Below are 17957 nucleotides of genomic sequence, written 5' to 3' on the forward strand. Positions count from 1 at the left end.
ATCTCAGCCTGCCAACAGTTCTGTTAGAAGTCCCACTCCCCCAGCCCGCCAGCGGTTCCCTGCACATGGAACTATGTTAATATTCAGCCTCCGTGTCCAAGAAATGATCGTCTTGCCGCATTAGCAAACTTACTGCGTAATTAGTTGCATAATTCAGAAAGGGCAAGATAATATAGCTGCCATTTTAAAGCCACAGCTAAGTGATGAAGTTGATGGAGTATCATTTGCAAATAGGCTCTAATACTGAAGGATGTTTTCCCCCTTTAGTTTGCTAACGGGGAATTGGGAATTGATGGTCTCTTACGTTCTATGAATCAAGTGATTCCAGTCGCCACGTACAACTTCGCAGCAAAGCAACAACAACCCATGATTTGTTGTAGAGGTTAGTTAAGCAATTGGCATTATTGACCAAAAAAGAGAGAGAGAAATTCTAAAGTATCTCTTAAGAAATTGCATTTGCCTGTTCCTTGCTTGAATATCCCAGCTGTTCGCTGCTACAGAGGGCAAAGCCACTGTGCCATTTGATACTGTCTGATTACAGAAATCTGTGGATTGAGCTTTTAGGAGAAGAGCAAACATTTCAAGGGCCCTCATAAAGCCACAACAGGATTTGATAATATAGAGTGCCTTTGCGAATATAATTCTAATGATGATTATGGTGAGCTCAGTCCTCTTGAGATAGGCATTTGACCTCCCCCCCAACACACACACCATGTAAGCCCCTGTCATCAAATCTTTGTGATTCCCGTTGGGTCTTTTCCAGTTTATGTTCTTCTGTATTTTCTGTTTATCTACAGTAAATAGAGATTGGGACTTGTTCCTTTGTGCTTCAGATGAATAAGCTTATCTTTCAGGAGGGCCTAAATCAGGTTAAATCTTAGGCCTGAGTCTCCCGTTCATTTAAAATAAATTTGTGCAAAGCCATCTGCAGGTATTTTTGTATGGTAGAAGAATTTTTCAATATATATCCCACATAAGAAGACCTCAGCTTTACCATATCTTGGAGGTTGATAGGAAATTAACATTAAAAAAAAAAAAAAAATACAGTGGATTTTCAAAATACTATGTGATTTTGGCAACTTGGAATAACTTTTCACCATGAAACGATGGCAAAGAATTTGTTTTATTTCATAGAATTGGAGAGTTGGAAGGGTTCAATAAAAATAAATCAAACCCCCTTCTAGGGAATAATAATAATAATAATAATAATAATAATAATAATAATAATAATAAATTTATTTATACCCCACCCTCCCCGGCCAGGGGTGGGCTCAGGGCAGCTAACACCAAATATAAATTACAATAAAACTTAATAGAAAACAAACAAACAAACAAGCAAACAATTAAAATACGGCTTAAAATACAGCTTAAAATGCAGCCTCATTTTAGTAGTTATCCATGCTAGTCCTACATGGGCCAGCAAAAAAGCCAAGGGGAAATTTATATACCAAATCCCATATAAGGGATCAGAGTGAGTCTAAGCCGAAGGGCAGGCAGAACACCTCCGTCTTGCAGGCCCTGCAGAAAGATGTCAAATCCCGCAGAAGAAGAAGAGTTTGGATTTGATATCCCGCTTTATCACTACCCGAAGGAGTCTCAAAGCGGCTCATAATCTCCTTTCCCTTCCTCCCCCACAACAAACACTCTGTGAGGTGAGAGGGGCTGAGAGACTTCAGAGAAGTGTGACTAGCCCAAGGTCACCCAGCAGCTGCATGTGGAGGAGCGGGGAAGCGAACCTGGTTCACCAGATTACGAGACTACCGCTCTTAATCACTACGCCACACTGGCAGGGCCCTGGTCTTTTGTGACAGAGTGTTCCACCACATCGGAGCCACTGTGGAAAAGGCCCTGGCCCTAGTTGAAACCAATCTAACCTCCTTGAGACTTGGGACCTCCAAAGTGTTATTTATGGACCTTAAGGTCCTCCGTTGGACCAGGAGAGGAAGTCCCGTAATTAATCCTGTGCTTCTAAAATGGCATTCAGTGGGTAGACTCTGCTATGGCTTCCTGCTGATAAGATCCTGAACAAGGCAGTGCACACACACAAACACACACACACACACACACACACACACACACACACCTGTCGTGAAATTCCTGTGTTTTCTGCACTTTGCTAACATTTCTTTCTGACCCGACTTGTATTTAAGCCCTGCTTAAACCTTATTAAAGGTAAAGGGACCCCTGACCATTAGGTCCAGTCGTGACTGACTCTGGGGTTGCGGCGCTCATCTTGCTTTAATGGCCGAGGGAGCCGGCGTACAGCTTCCAGGTCATGTGGCCAGCATGATGAAGCAGCTTCTGGTGAACCAGAGCAGTGCATGGAAACGCCATTTACCTTCCCGCTGCAGCGGTACCTATTTATCTACTTGCGCTTCATGCTTTCGAACTGCTAGGTTGGCAGGAGCTGGGACAGAGCAACGGGAGCTCACCCCGTCACGGGGATTCAAACCGCCAACCTTCTGATTGGCAAGTCCTAGGCTCTGTGGTTTAACCCACAGCACCACCCGTGTCCCTTTAAACCTTATTACTTCAGAGCTAAATGCTGCGTCATTTGTTAAGCTTTCATCGTCCCTATTGTCAAGCTACCTAAATCTGAAAGTAATTATGTGCACAAAAAGCTAGCATTCTTTCCAGGTGTGGTTTGTGGCTTCTAAAAGGTGGGGTGTTGTTTTTGGTGCTGCACATTTGCGCTGTGTGTTGTTTTTTGCCTGTCACGTGAGATTGCCATTGTGAGGAGCCTCACGTCTCTTACCGCCCAGGTTACCTAGCGGGTGGCTGTTTTCTGTAGTACCAGCACAGATAATTGCTATAGATGTAATTGCTGTCTGCGGTTCTAAGAATACTTGTGCTGAAGGGAGACGTTCACATAAAGTGTGGGGGCTGCTGCCAGAAGCAGCCGCCTCAGCTCACCTCCCTGCTTTCTCCCCCATTAATGCCTCCTAAATTAAAAGGCCTGGCATGAGGTCATCGTGCTTTCAGTTCCTCTGCCCCCACAGCAGCAATGAAGTGTGGAGGTGGAACATGGCAATGCGATGGCATCACGTCTTAGATCTTTGTTTACTGGGTGTTCGGGAGAGCGAAGAGGAGACATGGGGTTGCTGGGTCCATTTTTGCCTTAATAGGAATCAGCCCATTGAGCAAAGTGGGACCTGCTTCTGGGAAAATACCTTTAGGGTCAAACTGCAGGCCTGTTTCTTTAACCCCACCCCCTAACCCTAGTTCTTAGATCAGTAGAGTGACAGTACCAGCTATCTATGCAACGCAGACTTGTCTCCATATATCAACGTATGGGAACACGAGGATAGTTCGTGAATATTGCAGAATGAGCTCGGAGGCTAGCCAGAGATGCCACAACATTATTTTGCATTTCTGTTTTGTTTTTAATTTTAATTTTTCATTTTCATTATTACCATTTCCAAAATCACATTTGCATTCAAATTTCCACCGTTAATATCTTTCTTTATAATAAAAAAAATTCAACGACTTCCCTTCTTCTCCTTCCCTGATTCCTTTGATTTTTTCCTACAATTCCTGCATATTCTTATATATCCATTTAAGTCCACTTTCTCCCCATTCTTCCTTTATTATATATCATACTGTTGAATTTATCTTAATGCTGCTAGCATTTTCACTTGTTTTCCACTCCTCATTATATACTTGATCTTCTTGCTCTCTTATCTTGCTTGTTAGACCTGCTAACTCTGCATATTCTATCATTTTTTAATTGCCAGTCCTCCTTGCCAGGGATCTCACTCACCCACCATTTTGGGGCTAGCAAGATCTGAGCTGCTGTGGTGGCATACATTTTTTTAAAAAAAGAATTCTGACTCTTGGTTACTTTTGTCGGTACAATTCCCAGAATGAATGCCTCTGGTTTGGGGGGAAATGTTTTTTAAACATTTTTTTTATCTCATTATATATAATTTCCCAGTACTCTTTAACTATTTTGCATGCCCGCCACATGTTTTGCATTTGTTCTCATCAGGAAGTTAGAGTGTTTAGTTGCTTTTTGTTTGTTTAATTGCTTGATGGATTGATTATAGATATCTATGAGCCAGCTTGCAAGCCCCATGAGCCTAAAAGGTGAGGTACGAATATTTAAGTACAGTGGTACCTCGGTTTACGAACTTAATCCATTCCAGAAGACCGTTCTTAAACCAAAGCGTTCTTAAACCAAGGCATGCTTTCCCATAGCAGCGGGGAACTCAATTTACAAATGGAGCACACTCAACATGTTCTTATTCCAAGGCAAAGTTCACAAACCAAAGCACCTACTTCTGGGTTTGCAGCGTTCTTCATCCAAGTTGTTCATAAACTGAGCTGTTCTTAAGCCAAGGTACCACTGTAAAAGGAAATGAGTACAGTGATTGCATATAGTAGAATTAGCTGGAGGTATTCCCTAAGCTGACTTTAATCCATTGTGTATCTTTTATTTCCCAGCACAAATGGACCCACGTGGCCTATCTCCCAGACAAATTAAAAGTGACAGTGATGACGACGACCTGCCAAATGTGACCTTGGATAGTGTTAATGAAACTGGATCCACAGCTCTCTCTATAGCCAGAGCTGTTCAAGAGTAAGTATTGAGTTTTCAGGGTGGACGCCAAGGCGGATGTTCCTAATGGAAACACCTGGTCATGTGACATTCTCTAGATACCCTACATTTGAATCAGTCTAGGTACCGGGCCAGTTCCACTAGTGTTTACCTTTTCTGCTGTATGGGAATGTGTTGACATGCTCACTTTCAATTAGAATCCGATTTTCCGTTTATCGTTCTTTACTCCTCATTACGTTGTAAAGCTTTTTGTAAAAAAAAAAAAAATTAAAAAAATGAAAGTGGTCTGTATTAACACCACTGCTTAGGAGCCAAAATGGTCATCTACCCAGTAACACTGCCTTGTCAGTAGCGGCTTCTGCAATTCCCCCTTAAGGGGAAAGCTACCACACCTATGTTCTGGCCCTTTTATTCTGTCCTGCCTCTAGAGTTTTTGCTCATACGGATTCACTATCTTTTACTGTAGATGGTTTTCTATTTTATTTTATTTTTAAAAAGATGTGTGTTTGCATTTTAGTTTACCTTTTTCGTTTCATTGTGTTGCTGCTTTTGAGACTAAATGGTCAAAAGTGATATTTATGTGGAAATAACAAATTAAATAAAAAATCGGGACTTTTTGCGTACAGCCCTGGGGGTGGGCTGTATCACCAGTCACCTTTGATGCACGGTTGAGCTTTTTCACCACAAGAAGGGGAGAAATGGCCAAGCAAAGTGAAAACTGGCCTATAGGTTACGGAATAACAGAATGATAAAGTTGGAACAGGTGCAGAAGGTGTAGAAGGAAAGAAAAACATTCTTCATGCTGCATAAGAGGCGATGTGTTTCCGCTGTCAAACTAAAACACTAGATTAATTAAGATTTTTGCAACCTGCAAAATCTTAACGCATGAAGGGAGGGAATAAAAAGATTCCCCAATTTTGTAATTATTTTACAGAAATTAAGTGGCATTGACCATCCTTGTGATGCCAATGCACTATAATAGCTTGTGAGATTATTTTCAGTGCAATAATTCGCATTCCCCTCCCCCTCCCCATGATATGGTTCTTCTTCACAGAAAGCAAGTTTTCAAACACTGATTTTGGAGTGTTTTTGTACTGTAGTCACCTCAGTGGGTGAAGTGAAGTTCATTTTGGGTAGGCGGAGCCTAAAGCAGGTTAAAAAAGAAGTGTTGAACTCTGTGTGATCTGGAGAGAATCTAGGTCAATCACCTAAAAAGGCCACATGTGTGTTTACAAAGTGGAGCACCTTGGGAGAAACATAGAAAATAAGTGAGAGGCATAATGAAAGCGAGATGTTAAAAGTATTCTACTGCAGCTTTCCCCCTTAGCTGCCCCAGACTTTTAATACTGGAATCTATTGAGTAACTTTTCCAAGTACGCAAATCTAGCACAGAGTTTTAGCATAAGTATGCAAATGCAATATATTCTTGTTTCTGAAGCGGTGCTGCTGAACTATAGCTGACCTTCTCTGGCTGAGTTTTTGCTTTTTCTCTTAATGCAGCGCAGCGATGAGAAGCATTAAAAATGCTGATTGTAGCAAATATTCATCAGTGAGCAAAAGAAGGGAGCGCATGCCACTGACAAGCAGTCATAATAATCCAGGGCTAATAGAAAGTCTTTTTCCTGCCTAAGGCAAGGTTGTCCCCATGAGAACTGAGCCTGTGGATTAGGGAACAAGGCAAGACATGGGTGTCTTGGGGCACTGAGGGAAAGCGAGAGGAAAACAAGTTGGAGAGAGGGAGTGACAGAGAGGGAGAGGGAGGGAGAGACTCACAAAAGTTCAGGGGCAGAGCAAGCCAAAGAGGAGAGAAAACAGTTCTACAACCAATGATCTATAAGCAGGAAGAGTTCAGAAGCCCATCAGTATTTTGTGCTCCCTTTTATGTGACCTGCTAGGAGGCTGGACACAAACACACACACACCGTCCCAAAAAAGCATTGAGATCCCAGTGGCTTCTAATGAGCTTGCATTTTAAAACAGGTCAGCGATGAGGTGTGATTCCTAGCACTTGGGTGTAGAATCCCAGGTCATCACAGAGAATTCTGGGAGGGCCTTTTAGAATTATTTTTCAGGGATCTGACTTTTGTCAGAACCAGCAAGAGAGTCCAGAATCATATGCCACATGAAGCATTGTGGGTGCCGCACTGGTTGGCTTCCTAGGTAAAGGGACCCCTGACCGTTAGGTCCAATCATGGACGACTCTGGGGTTGCGGCACTCATCTCGCTTTATTGGCCAAGGGAGCCGGCGTTTGTCCACAGACAGTTTTTCCCTGTGGCCAGCATGACTAAGCCGTTCCATGGCGAAACCAGAGCAGCGCACGGAAACGCCATTTACCTTTCCGCTGGAGCGATACCTATTTATCTACTTGCATTTTTGGCGTGCTTTTGAGCTGCTAGGTTGGCAGGAGCTGGAACAGAGCAACGGGAGCTCACCCCATCACGGGGATTCAAACCGCCGACCTTCTGATCGGCAAGCCCAAGGCTCTGTGGTTTAGACCACAGCGCCACCTGCTTCTTAGTTGCGCCTATTTCAGTCCAGTCCTCCAGTAAACTGGCATTATTATCTTGATTCATGAAAGAAATGGTTTTCCGTTTACCTTACTGCCACTGAATCTCAAAATGCTGTGTCAATTTTAGAGTGTTGTTTGTGCTGTACTTTTGTACTCTTTTATTGTTGTTAGCCGCCCTGAGCCCGGCTTCGGCTGGGGAGGGCGGGATATAAATAAAATTTATTATTATTATTATTATTATTATTATTATTATTATTATTATTATTATTGCTGTTGGGCTCCTACCCTTGCTCTTATTTACAATACTTTGATTGAAACGTAACCTAAATAGGGCTCCACTGAATATTTGCCAGTAGATACCTCAAGGAAATGCACTAGTAAAAAAACTTGGGCTCAGATCCAAAGAAATTCTCAGTGCAGTCCTAAACATGTCCCTTCAGACATGAGACCCTTTAAGCTCAATGGCACTCAATCCCAGGTAAGAGTGCATGCATTGCAACCTTAGTTACCCTAAAGTTCCACTAAAATTGATGAGACATAAATGAACCCCAACTTGTTATTAATTTCAGTGGGACTTAAGCATGGTGGACTTTATCTGGATTTGGGCTATACACTTTGAAAATATGCAAACATCCCTATAAAAATCCTTTTTAGTAGCATGGATTTACCATGGGTGCTAATTTTTCCTCTTCTTGAATTAATCACGTGGGTGATCTTACTCAATCAGGGACGATGTAATAAGCAGGGTGACATTTGGGCAGTGTATCTGTGATGATGTTATTGGATGTCAGTATGTTCAGTCATAAGCAGTCAGTTTTAGTGGTGTGCATGTCTCTTAAGGGCCCAAGCACAACTCAGGTGATGGCAAGCTAAATAAAGTAGCTAAAATCTTCCCAAGACGGTCTGGAAAGTGTTCAAAGTAGGTAACATTTTTCAATCTGGTTGACAATTTTCCTGGGAAATGGTGTGAGCTTTCAGCTGAATACTCATACTAAAATATCACTTCCTTCATAAAGGGTACATGGCATATGCAAGCACGAATGTGTTGCCAGACAAACAGTGGGGGGGGGAACGCTCCTTTATTTTCAGATTCTCTGTAAATGCATGTAAATCAACAGAGAAGTGTGCCATACAGTCAACTATGGATGAAGTACACTCATACCTCCACATTCTGGCAACAGAGGCTCCATCTCTGTAACGAGTCTTTCTTCCCTAGCTCAGAGGTTGGTGCAGAAAGTGCTCCTTACTTCATTCAGATTTTCTCAGCACAAAAGAGAGTGCGGCTGAGAAAGTGAGAGGTTGTTATACACTACAGCAGCTCTGATGTGATTTACTGAAGATGGTAGGTGAAGGACTCCTATGGCATTAGTATCCATTGGTCCTCTTGTCTCATAATGATTTGGAATTAGATGAGGGTCAAGACCAGCCTTTATGCTGCTGTTTTTAACACAAGATCTATTGGAGGGCCTTTGGCCTCTGTATTTTAATTCAGGAGTGCGATTGCTGGAGGAGGAGGCAGAATATTGTTAGGATGGGGTTTGTTTTTACCTCCCCAGAGGAATCCAAATCCACTGTCTAATACAGGCCGTGCCACCAAGCCGACACACTCTACCAGCATGGATTGAAGCCCCCAGTCCTATTTTTTGCAGCTCTAGGAGAGCAGCAAAAGGCGAGGGGGTTATTGAGCTCCCAGTGGTCTGCATTGAGCTGGGCACTCGACTGTGAACCCAGTTTGTATAGAATGCCTGAGGCCCTTTGTTTTGGAGAGACTGCTGAAGTTGCACAGTGCTTCTTGCTCTAGAGGACTTTGACATGCAACATATTGAATATGTCTTCTGCTGAGTTACACCATTAATCCATCTAACTCAGTATTGTATACTCTTAATTGGCTTTCCAAGATCTCAACCACAAGTCTTTCCAAACCTTGAGAACTTACATATGCAATTTTCATGCCTCCTCCAACAATCCAGGCTCATGTTTGGCTCCCACCTTCTTCTTCTTCTTCTGTTTCCATGGCAACTGTGGGTTGTTGGTGTTTTGTTCTTGGTTTTCTTGTTTTGTTTTTTTTAACCATGTGGCAAATTTGCCAGTAGATTGCAGCAGGAGACCTTAGGATTTTCCCCTCTCATAGATTGCCTCCTACGTGGCATGAAAAGGAATGTATATTGCTCAGGGTAACTTAAGTGTCCCATTGCGCAACCCAGTGTGGAAAAGATGGGAACAGAGTCAGCTGGGATTGTTTGATGCTATCCTTTAGACAGGGAACCTGGCTGATCTGGTATAGGATTCAGGAGATGTTTTTTGAACGTCTGCATGTGCATGTCAGATGCATCCCAGAAACTGGTGATAGGTAGTTCCGGACATGTTCTTCTGGGATTGTTTGAGGCCCAGACTAGGGGAGGTCAGTAGCTCCTGGTTCTACTGTGAGTAGAGGTGAAAATTAGAGCAAGACAAAGCAAAAATCAGCACCTTGGAGAGAGATGACAATGTGAATTCAGGACCATAGGTGGTGTTTGTGGACATCCAAGTTATCTAGCAAGGCCCTGGAACAACTAAGTGGATTTTATAGCAGTTTAGAGGCTCTGTGCCCTAAGTGCTGTCTCCTGGTCAGTTAAAGGGCTGGTGCCTTCTTTTACAGCTGTTGGGTCTTTTGAGGTAATGGTGTTTTCAGGTGTGGAGATCTCTCCTCAGGACTTCCTTGGTCCCCTGAGGAATCTGTGGGTCAGCCATTGGAATCTGGAGGCAGAGGTATCTCCTTGGGGCTCAGGATAGCCTTTAGAACAACACAAGATGGACTAGGGTTTGAATCCATCATGGAGCTGCAGTTGCCAGGTGGTTCAGACACCAAGGATTCCTGGTCCAGGGCGATTGTCTTCTTGAGTCAAAACCAGGACAGCCACCATTTATTTCAAACTCCCACCAGATCTGTTGTTAGGCACCAGCTTAATAAAACTAGGAGACGTCAGTAATTTGTGCTTTTGTAACCTGGACACTTGACACCTATAACGCACACCACATATAGCTTGTGTAGATTGTGGTGGCCTTCCTCCAGCTCCTGCAGTGATACTGTGACTTTCAGAAATGCTAACTGTGTTGAATGTTACATATATCTGTTACCTGTTGCTTTCTGTCACAATATCTGAGGTTGGCGAAGAACTTGTTTACAGCATCACATGATTTAAATATCCCCAGTGCACCGGAGACTGTGTACTCTTGCCGTTTAGTTCCTGTTTGCACCACATTGACCTCTCCCACATTAAATAGGCTCCCCTTAAACTTGCCCACATTTCAGTGTTCAATGCCAGATTAAAGTCCAGATTAAAGTTCCAGATAAGAATGGAGGAATGTTTTGCTTTTTTCCTCTGCATGCTTGTTTGCTGGAAAAGGAACCTTCGAACTGAAAACATTCCCATTTGAGATATGATACTTGCTTAGTGATGGTTTCACGATGACTTCAGGCAGGTGATGATCAAAAAAGCCTGGGCAGTAGCAATGTGACTGCAATCTCCTATTCAGGAGCCAGCACAAACATGCTAAGCTGTTCTTTGGCTATATGTAACATGCAAGTTCAACCTGTGTCTGTGTAGGGCCATTCTGCTGTAGTCTCTTCAAATAAATGATGACGCAATCGTATCTGCTCATAATGGCCTTTAGCCTTTGTCTGCTAGTGCATCTGTTAGCAAACTGAAAATTCCTATGAAGCTGGGGGCCACCAGGGGGCACATTGGAAGATGGCTGACAATAACATCTCTCCGACCCACATGAGGTAATTAAGAGGCTGCTATGGGAGTATTTAGCCTCCCTTGTCCCCCCAAGGGGATGGGGGGGACTGCCTTGCCAGCTGTGTCCATAATTTACCCCCGGATTCGAAAGAAGGGGGTGTGGACACTTGGCACGAAGCCCTCGAGTGAGGTCGGCTCTCCCTGACGCTGTCTCTACTCAGCGCACTGGTTCGCATTAGCTTGAAATATATAATTGGAAATATATAATTGGAAAGAAGCTAATGCACATACATCAAGTGAAGATCGGGAGTAAAGACTGCTGATTAATGGGATCTCTGTGATGTGGAGCGACGGGCGGGGACAATAAATCAAGTGAAGAATCATCATCAAAAGACTGGTATGTTGGAGTGAAACAGAAAGGGGGGAGAGGAAAAAACTTTTCTTTTTTTGCCTTATGTGAGTACCAATAACCCTCCCCTCCAGAGAGAAGAATCGTTGCTATTATTAATCACAAGCAGGAGACCAAGAACTGTGTGGGAATGAATTACTGGTTAAAGAGAGGACTGGTGGAAACATCGGGGAATGGAAGGAAAGTTTTATGACGCAGTTATAAACGGAATTTCGTGAAGACAGGCTTGCCTAAAGAGGACGAGCGGGAGGAGGACCAGGGTCATTGGAATGTGAATGTATGGTTATCGGAACGTTATCTTGACCTGGCAGGGCCCTCTGAGATATAGATTGGCAAGCCTGTGAATCAACGGACAGACTGTGGGAATGTTTTCAACGGAGGTGTGGAAATGGCGTCTGTCCTTTATGTGATACGATTCTTGGAGCGTGTAAAACCCCCACTTTCACCCGCTTGTGAAGATTATCAGAGATCACAAAGAAAGGAATATATGATAACAACAAGAAGATGAAGAAAATAACAAAAAGACTATCTGGACAGAACTGGATAGAACTGTTTAATCAAAGCAGCAGCAAGAGTGATGTTTGGACCCCTTTCGGAGCTTGAAGTATGGGTACCCCCAACAAAAATTTTAAAAATCTGGCTGTATAATTTGGAATCAATGTGATTTGGAATTAATGTGATTTGATTGGCCTGTTAATAAAAATTATATTTAATTTTTTTTAAAAAAGAAGAAAATCCCTATGAAGCTGCCCTGCTTTATGTATGTAAAGGTAAAGGTACCCCTGCCCATACGGGCCAGTCATGTCCGACTCTAGGGTTGCGTGCTCATCTCACTCTAGAGGCCGTGAGCCGGCGCCGTCCGAAGATACTTCCGGGTCACATGACCAGCGTGACGAAGCTGCAGCTGGCGAGCCAGCACCAGCGCGGCACATGGAAGCGCCGTTTACCTTCCCACTATAAAGCAGTCCCTATTTATCTACTTGCACTTAAGAGTGCTTTCGAACTGCTAGGTGGGCAGGAGCTGGGACCGAACGACAGGAGCTCACCCCGCCGCGGGGATTGGAACCGCCAACCATACGATCGGTAAGTCCTAGGCACTGAGGTTTTACCCACAGCGCCACCCGCGTCCCCTTATGTATTTATGTATGTATTTATTTCAAATTGGTTTTCTTCCAAAATATGTAAGCAATATGAGTGGCAACAATAAACACTTCACCCTGAATGCACTTACATACCTACAGGAAAACTAAATAGTAAAAGATCAATACCAGCTGAATTTTTCAACTTCCATAATCCAGAAATGAGGGGTGCTAAAAGGCTGTAACATGACTTGGGAATTCAAAAGATATTTTGGTTAAATTGACATAATTTGATTTTGCTTGGTACGTAAAATGAGTGCAAAATTGCATAGAAATCATTTTAAATGATTGCCAAGTGGTTGCAGTTGTATATTTATATAGTTTCTATTATCCATTATTAATATTACTTAGTATTACCTGACATTTTCAAAAGGTGAAATTAAAATTCTTTGGTTTTCTAAAGGCAGCTTCTGTGCTTCTTACCAAGATAAATGTCGTCCAAGCACAAAAATAATAGCAGAATTGAATTCCTCACACACAAAAACATGTTTTTAAGACCCCTCGCTGAATAATTGTTTTTTTAAAAAAATCCTTTAAAATGACATGCCCTAGAATGCCGGGTTCTTAATCCAATGTTACACAACACTCAGGGTTAGAAATTTGTAAGAGAGAATTGTGGGTGGAATTCTCCTGCCTGCTTGTCAATCCCCTCAAATACCACCTTTTTTTTGGTCCAACAAAAACCAGATTTGTGGGTGGGATTTTTGGTGTGTTTCTGTGTGTGTGAGACAAGGGCAGAATGAACTAAGTACAGATTCTTATCCTTCCCACTTCTTCCCTTAAAATTATCCTATCCAATTCACTGTCTTGCAGCAAACCTTCCTAGAAATATATATTTAATTCTAAATTCTAAACATTTTCCAGGCTAGCTAAGAAAAAAAAAATGGCTGAAGCCCAAACAATGATGGGGAATACAGTGGTGCCTCGCAAGACGAAAAGAATCCGTTCCGCGAGTCTCTTCGTCTAGCGGTTTTTTCGTCTTGCGAAGCAACCCCATTAGCGGATTGGCGCTATTAGCGGCTATTAGCGGCTATTAAAGACTTAAGGGATTAGCGGATTAGCTGTTAAAAGGCTATTAGCAGCTTAGTGCCTTAGAAAAAGGGGGTGGGGAGCGAAAAAAAATCGCAGGAACTCACAAGACATTTTTGTCTTGCGAAGCAAGCCCATAGGAAATTCGTTTTGCGAAGCACCTCCAAAACGGAAAACCCTTTCGTCTAGCGGGTTTTCCGTCTTGTGAGGCATTCGTCTTGCAGGGCACCACTGTATCTAAGAAGCCAGAATATTAATAACTGAGAATGATGTGCTGCCCCAAACTCCAGTAAAATATAGGTGGGAAGAACAGCAGTTCACATCTTTAAAATCAATTTTTCAATCCTGGACCATGGACTTAACAGATCAGTCTGATCACCCGATCCCCACACTGGAAGAAGAATAAATCTTCTCCCCAAAGAATGATGCTAGGTTAAAAGCAAACCTGTATGTATCAGAATGATCCCCAAACTGGTTGGTTCAGGGGACAACAGTAAAGATCTATAACTTATTAAGGAGAGCTGAAGGGATAAGGAAGAGATAAGAATTAAACTGGCAGGACTGTTCTAACAAAACTGATTCTTTTGTTGGGTGTTTAAGGGACTGAAAATGGAATGTAACAGAGAAGGCAAAATCAGTGCTTGAATTCCAATAGGGCTAGAAGAATAGCTAGGGTTTTTAGTAAGCTTTCCTTTGGATGGGGGGAGGTCAGGAGGGGCAAATCAAGGGCTCCCCGTCCCCAATAATTAAAACACTAGGTTAAATTAACAAATCTAACAAAGACACTGTAGCAGGAAACACCCCCCCCATCATTCAGTTTGTACAGACTTCACACACACTCACACACTACATACGCTACACTTCTGTTATAAATTCATAGAAAATCAACCATACATCAGATTTGCACTGTTCCACTTTTATTTTACTCCATGAAGGAAGGACTACAAAATGGGGAAGGTTTGATACAGGGCGCCATAATCCCTTCACCATACCAGCACATCCACAGGAGCCCTGCCCAGTTGCTATGCCAACCCTGATGATCCCAGACAGAAGACAATCAAGATCACAAAGAACTTGCATATGGCAGTGGATTCAGCATGATCAGATTTCCCTCAGGGGGCAGGAAACTGTGACCACCTTTTGTCTTCAGAAAATGACTCATGGGGAGGGGGAGAAGGGAACCAGCCAGGTGACAGGACACTCAGGTTACCACCACAACTCCTCCCTCAACCCCTCCTTTCTGTAATGTATGCATGATGTTTCTGGGGGTGGGCTTGACCTAGAGGAGGGGAATTTCAAAAGTTTTTATAAGGTCTTGCACACCATTTTTCTGTGTCTTTCCTTTCTCCTGCGAGTGAGGGGAACACCCTGCTGCAACAGTACAATAAAGGCCAAGCCTACAGGCTGCTGATTTGCTCCAATTTACTCTGGTTGGCGTCTTTACTTTTTGTCCAAGGGAGCCCTCGGATTTTTCCGGTAACAACACAAAATGGGCAGCATTTCACCAGTAGTTTTGAAATGACATGGCAGCCTTTTCTCAATTTCTGGAACAGTTTTTCACAGCTACCGAGATTATTATGAGCTTGTTTGCAGCGCTCTTAAGTGTTAGATTATTAGTTATCTGGATATTTTGTGTCTTTTCATTTTTCATCCCATATATAAGATATATTAGCTTGTACAGTTGTTTTCGTCTTTTAGTAAACAGAAATGGATACGATTGAACCGCTTTTGCATTGTATTAATTTCAGTGGGAGAATTAAGCACATGCTTCACTCTCTTGTTGAAATCAGTAGGACTGAAATGTGCTTGCAGTTGCTTGAAATCGTGTGCAGTTTGCTTACTTTGGCTTTATGTATCTGTGCCTTTTGATTTTTTAAAATATCTATACAGTGGTGCCTTGCAAGACGAAAAGAATCCGTTCTGTGAGTCTCTTCGTCTAGCGGTTTTTTCGTCTTGCGAAGCAAGCCCATTAGCGGATTAGCGCTATTAGCGGTTTAGCGGCTATTAGCGGCTTAAGGGATTAGCGGATTAGCTGCTAAAAGGCTATTAGCAGCTTAGTGCCTTAGAAAAAGGGGGTGGGGAGCGAAAAAAAATCGCAAGAATCGCAAGACATTTTCGTCTTGCGAAGCAAGCCCATAGAGAAATTCGTCCTGCGAAGCACCTCCAAAACGGAAAACCCTTTCGTCTAGCGGGTTTTCCGTCTTGCGAGGCATTCGTCTTGCGGGGCACCACTGTACCTCACTCTTCTTCCAAACAGTTCAGAGCAGAGTTCAGGAAAGCTTATCAGCGGTTCTCAACCTGTGGGTCCCCAGATGTTGTTGGACTACAACTCCCATCATCCCTGAGCTCTGACCTTGCTAGCTAGGGGTGATGGGAGTTGTAGTTCAGGATCAGACCTGCATCCTATGAGTTTCCTATAGGACACTTAAAAACAAAAATCCCCTTTTGGATTTCAGCAATGACAGTTTAAAAAAGAGAAGAGAGCTATTCATCACCAACAACCACTAAGATTGAGCAATAATCAATCATTCAACTGAGCAATTGTGTACTGGGCTCAGTCGTGTTTCTGGGCTCAGTTAAGAGTGCTGGTTTTGATCTTTAAAGCTCTTATTTATTTGGGATAGAGTTATTTGTACCCATATGAACCTGCCCAGGCCTTAAAATCTGCCTCAGAGGAACTGCTTATAAGCTTGCCAGTAAGGTCAGTTCAGTTGACAGGCACAAGAGACAGGGTCCTTTCTATGTTTCCGACCAGATTATGAACTCTCCAGATTGTAAGCAGGGTTTGAAAGCCCACTTGTTTGAAAGCTGTTACTTTAATAGCCTATTATTGACTGGATCGAATTCCTATTTTGTTCCTTTATTTATTTTCACCAGCCCATGTTTTTAAATACTTGCTTGTAATGCTGCTTTTGAAATGTTATTTTTTGAATGTTAATGTGGTTTATATGAGATGTAAGCAGTCTTGGGTGGGCTGCGCCCAAAGGCTGGCCTGTAAATAACTTTATATAAGTTATGTTTAAAATTTTTGAGGACCCCGTCCATTTCATTGTTCACTTGTTAGAACCCCATTCATTTTAGAGCCAGGGTGTTGTAGTGGTTAGAGCATTAGACTGGGACCATTGGAGACCAGGTTCAAATCTCCAGTCAGCCATGATAGTCACTTGGGTGACCTTGGGCCAGTCACTGCTTCTCAGCCTAACCTACATGAGTACAGGGTGGAGTACAGGGTCAGGTTTAAGGTGCTGGTTTTGACCTTTAAAGCTCTATGAGGCCTAGGACCCACATACCTATGGGACCACCTCTCCGTGTATGCCCCTCGGAGGACCTTAAGGTCCACAAATGATAACACTTTGGAGGTCCCAAGTCGCAAGGTGGTTAGATTGGTCTCAACCAGGGCCTTTTCAGTACTGGCCCCGACTTGGTGGAACTCTCTGTCACAAGAGACTAGGGCCCTGTGGGACTGGACATCTTTCGGCAGGGCCTGCAAGACAGAGCTGTTCCGCCTGACCTTTGGTTTGGACTCAGTCTGACCCTTATGTTTCCCTCCGCTTATGGTTTTGATCTATGGGCTGTTTTAAAAATGAGGCTGCATTTTAAATTGTATTTTAACCTGTATTTTAAATTGGGGATTTTTTTCCTATTACGTTTTTATTGTAAATTTACTGGTGTTAGCCACCCTGAGCCCGGCTCTGGCCAGGGAGGGCGGGGTATAAATAAATTATTATTATTATTATTATTATTATTATTATTATTATTATTAATTACCTTGTAAGGATTAAAATAATAATAATGAGTGTGTCTGCCATGGGCACCTTGAGCACCTTGGATGGAAGGTGGGGTGATCTTAATCACATCAAATTGAATGGTTCTTTACCATTTCTGTTGCTTACATTAATTACGTGACCCTTTCCCCCTTGCTTTTACGGGGAAGCCGTTCTTTTCTTTTGCTGCTGCCATTGCCATTTGTGGCGACAGCAACAGAGCTGATTTCAGGGGCCTCCTCCTCCTGCCATTTTATTTCCCCAGTTGTATTGTTCCCGGGTATTCAATTGTGTTTAATAGTGCAATGAAAACAAATCCCATTTGTATCCCGTTAGTAAGTGATTGCGTTCATTCCGTAACAAATGACATTTGAAGTGAAGGCTTCCCGTTGAGTTTGATTTTTCATTTGGTTTGAATGAATGCCCATCCCTAGTCCTACCCCTAGTCATTGCCCCTGTCCCCTGAAAATAAGGGGGGGAAGTTATTTTGCATCCCACATTCTGCATGTATCTCACATTAGCTAGACCATAGGTAAAGGTAAAGGTACCCCTGCCCGTACGGGCCAGTCTTGCCAGACTCTAGGGTTGTGCGCTCATCTCACTCTATAGGCCGGGAGCCAGCGCTGTCCGCAGACACTTCCGGGTCATGTGGCCAGCGTGACAAGCTGCATCTGGTGAGCCAGAGCCGCACACAGAAACGCCGTTTACCTTCCCGCTGGTAAGCGGTCCCTATTTATCTACTTGCACCCAGGGGTGCTTTCGAACTGCTAGGTTGGCAGGCGCTGGGACCGAACGACGGGAGCGCACCCCGCCGCGGGGATTCGAAC

General features: G+C 43.1%; 1 protein-coding gene across 6 annotated transcripts in view; it reads left to right on the plus strand.

Annotated features, from left to right (window-relative positions):
• Positions 1-17957, plus strand: part of KLF12 (KLF transcription factor 12) — a 228647-nt gene that overhangs the window by 139069 nt on the left and 71621 nt on the right. For all 6 annotated transcript variants that reach the window (XM_083435893.1, XM_083435890.1, XM_083435892.1 and 3 more), the window contains exon 3: positions 4444-4579. In XM_083435893.1, coding sequence (XP_083292019.1) covers positions 4444-4579 — 136 coding nt within the window. The remainder of the gene's footprint in view (positions 1-4443; positions 4580-17957) is intronic.

This window comes from Podarcis tiliguerta (assembly GCF_965153285.1).
Source record: "Podarcis tiliguerta genome assembly, chromosome: 4".
NCBI classification, from domain to species: domain Eukaryota; kingdom Metazoa; phylum Chordata; class Lepidosauria; order Squamata; family Lacertidae; genus Podarcis; species Podarcis tiliguerta.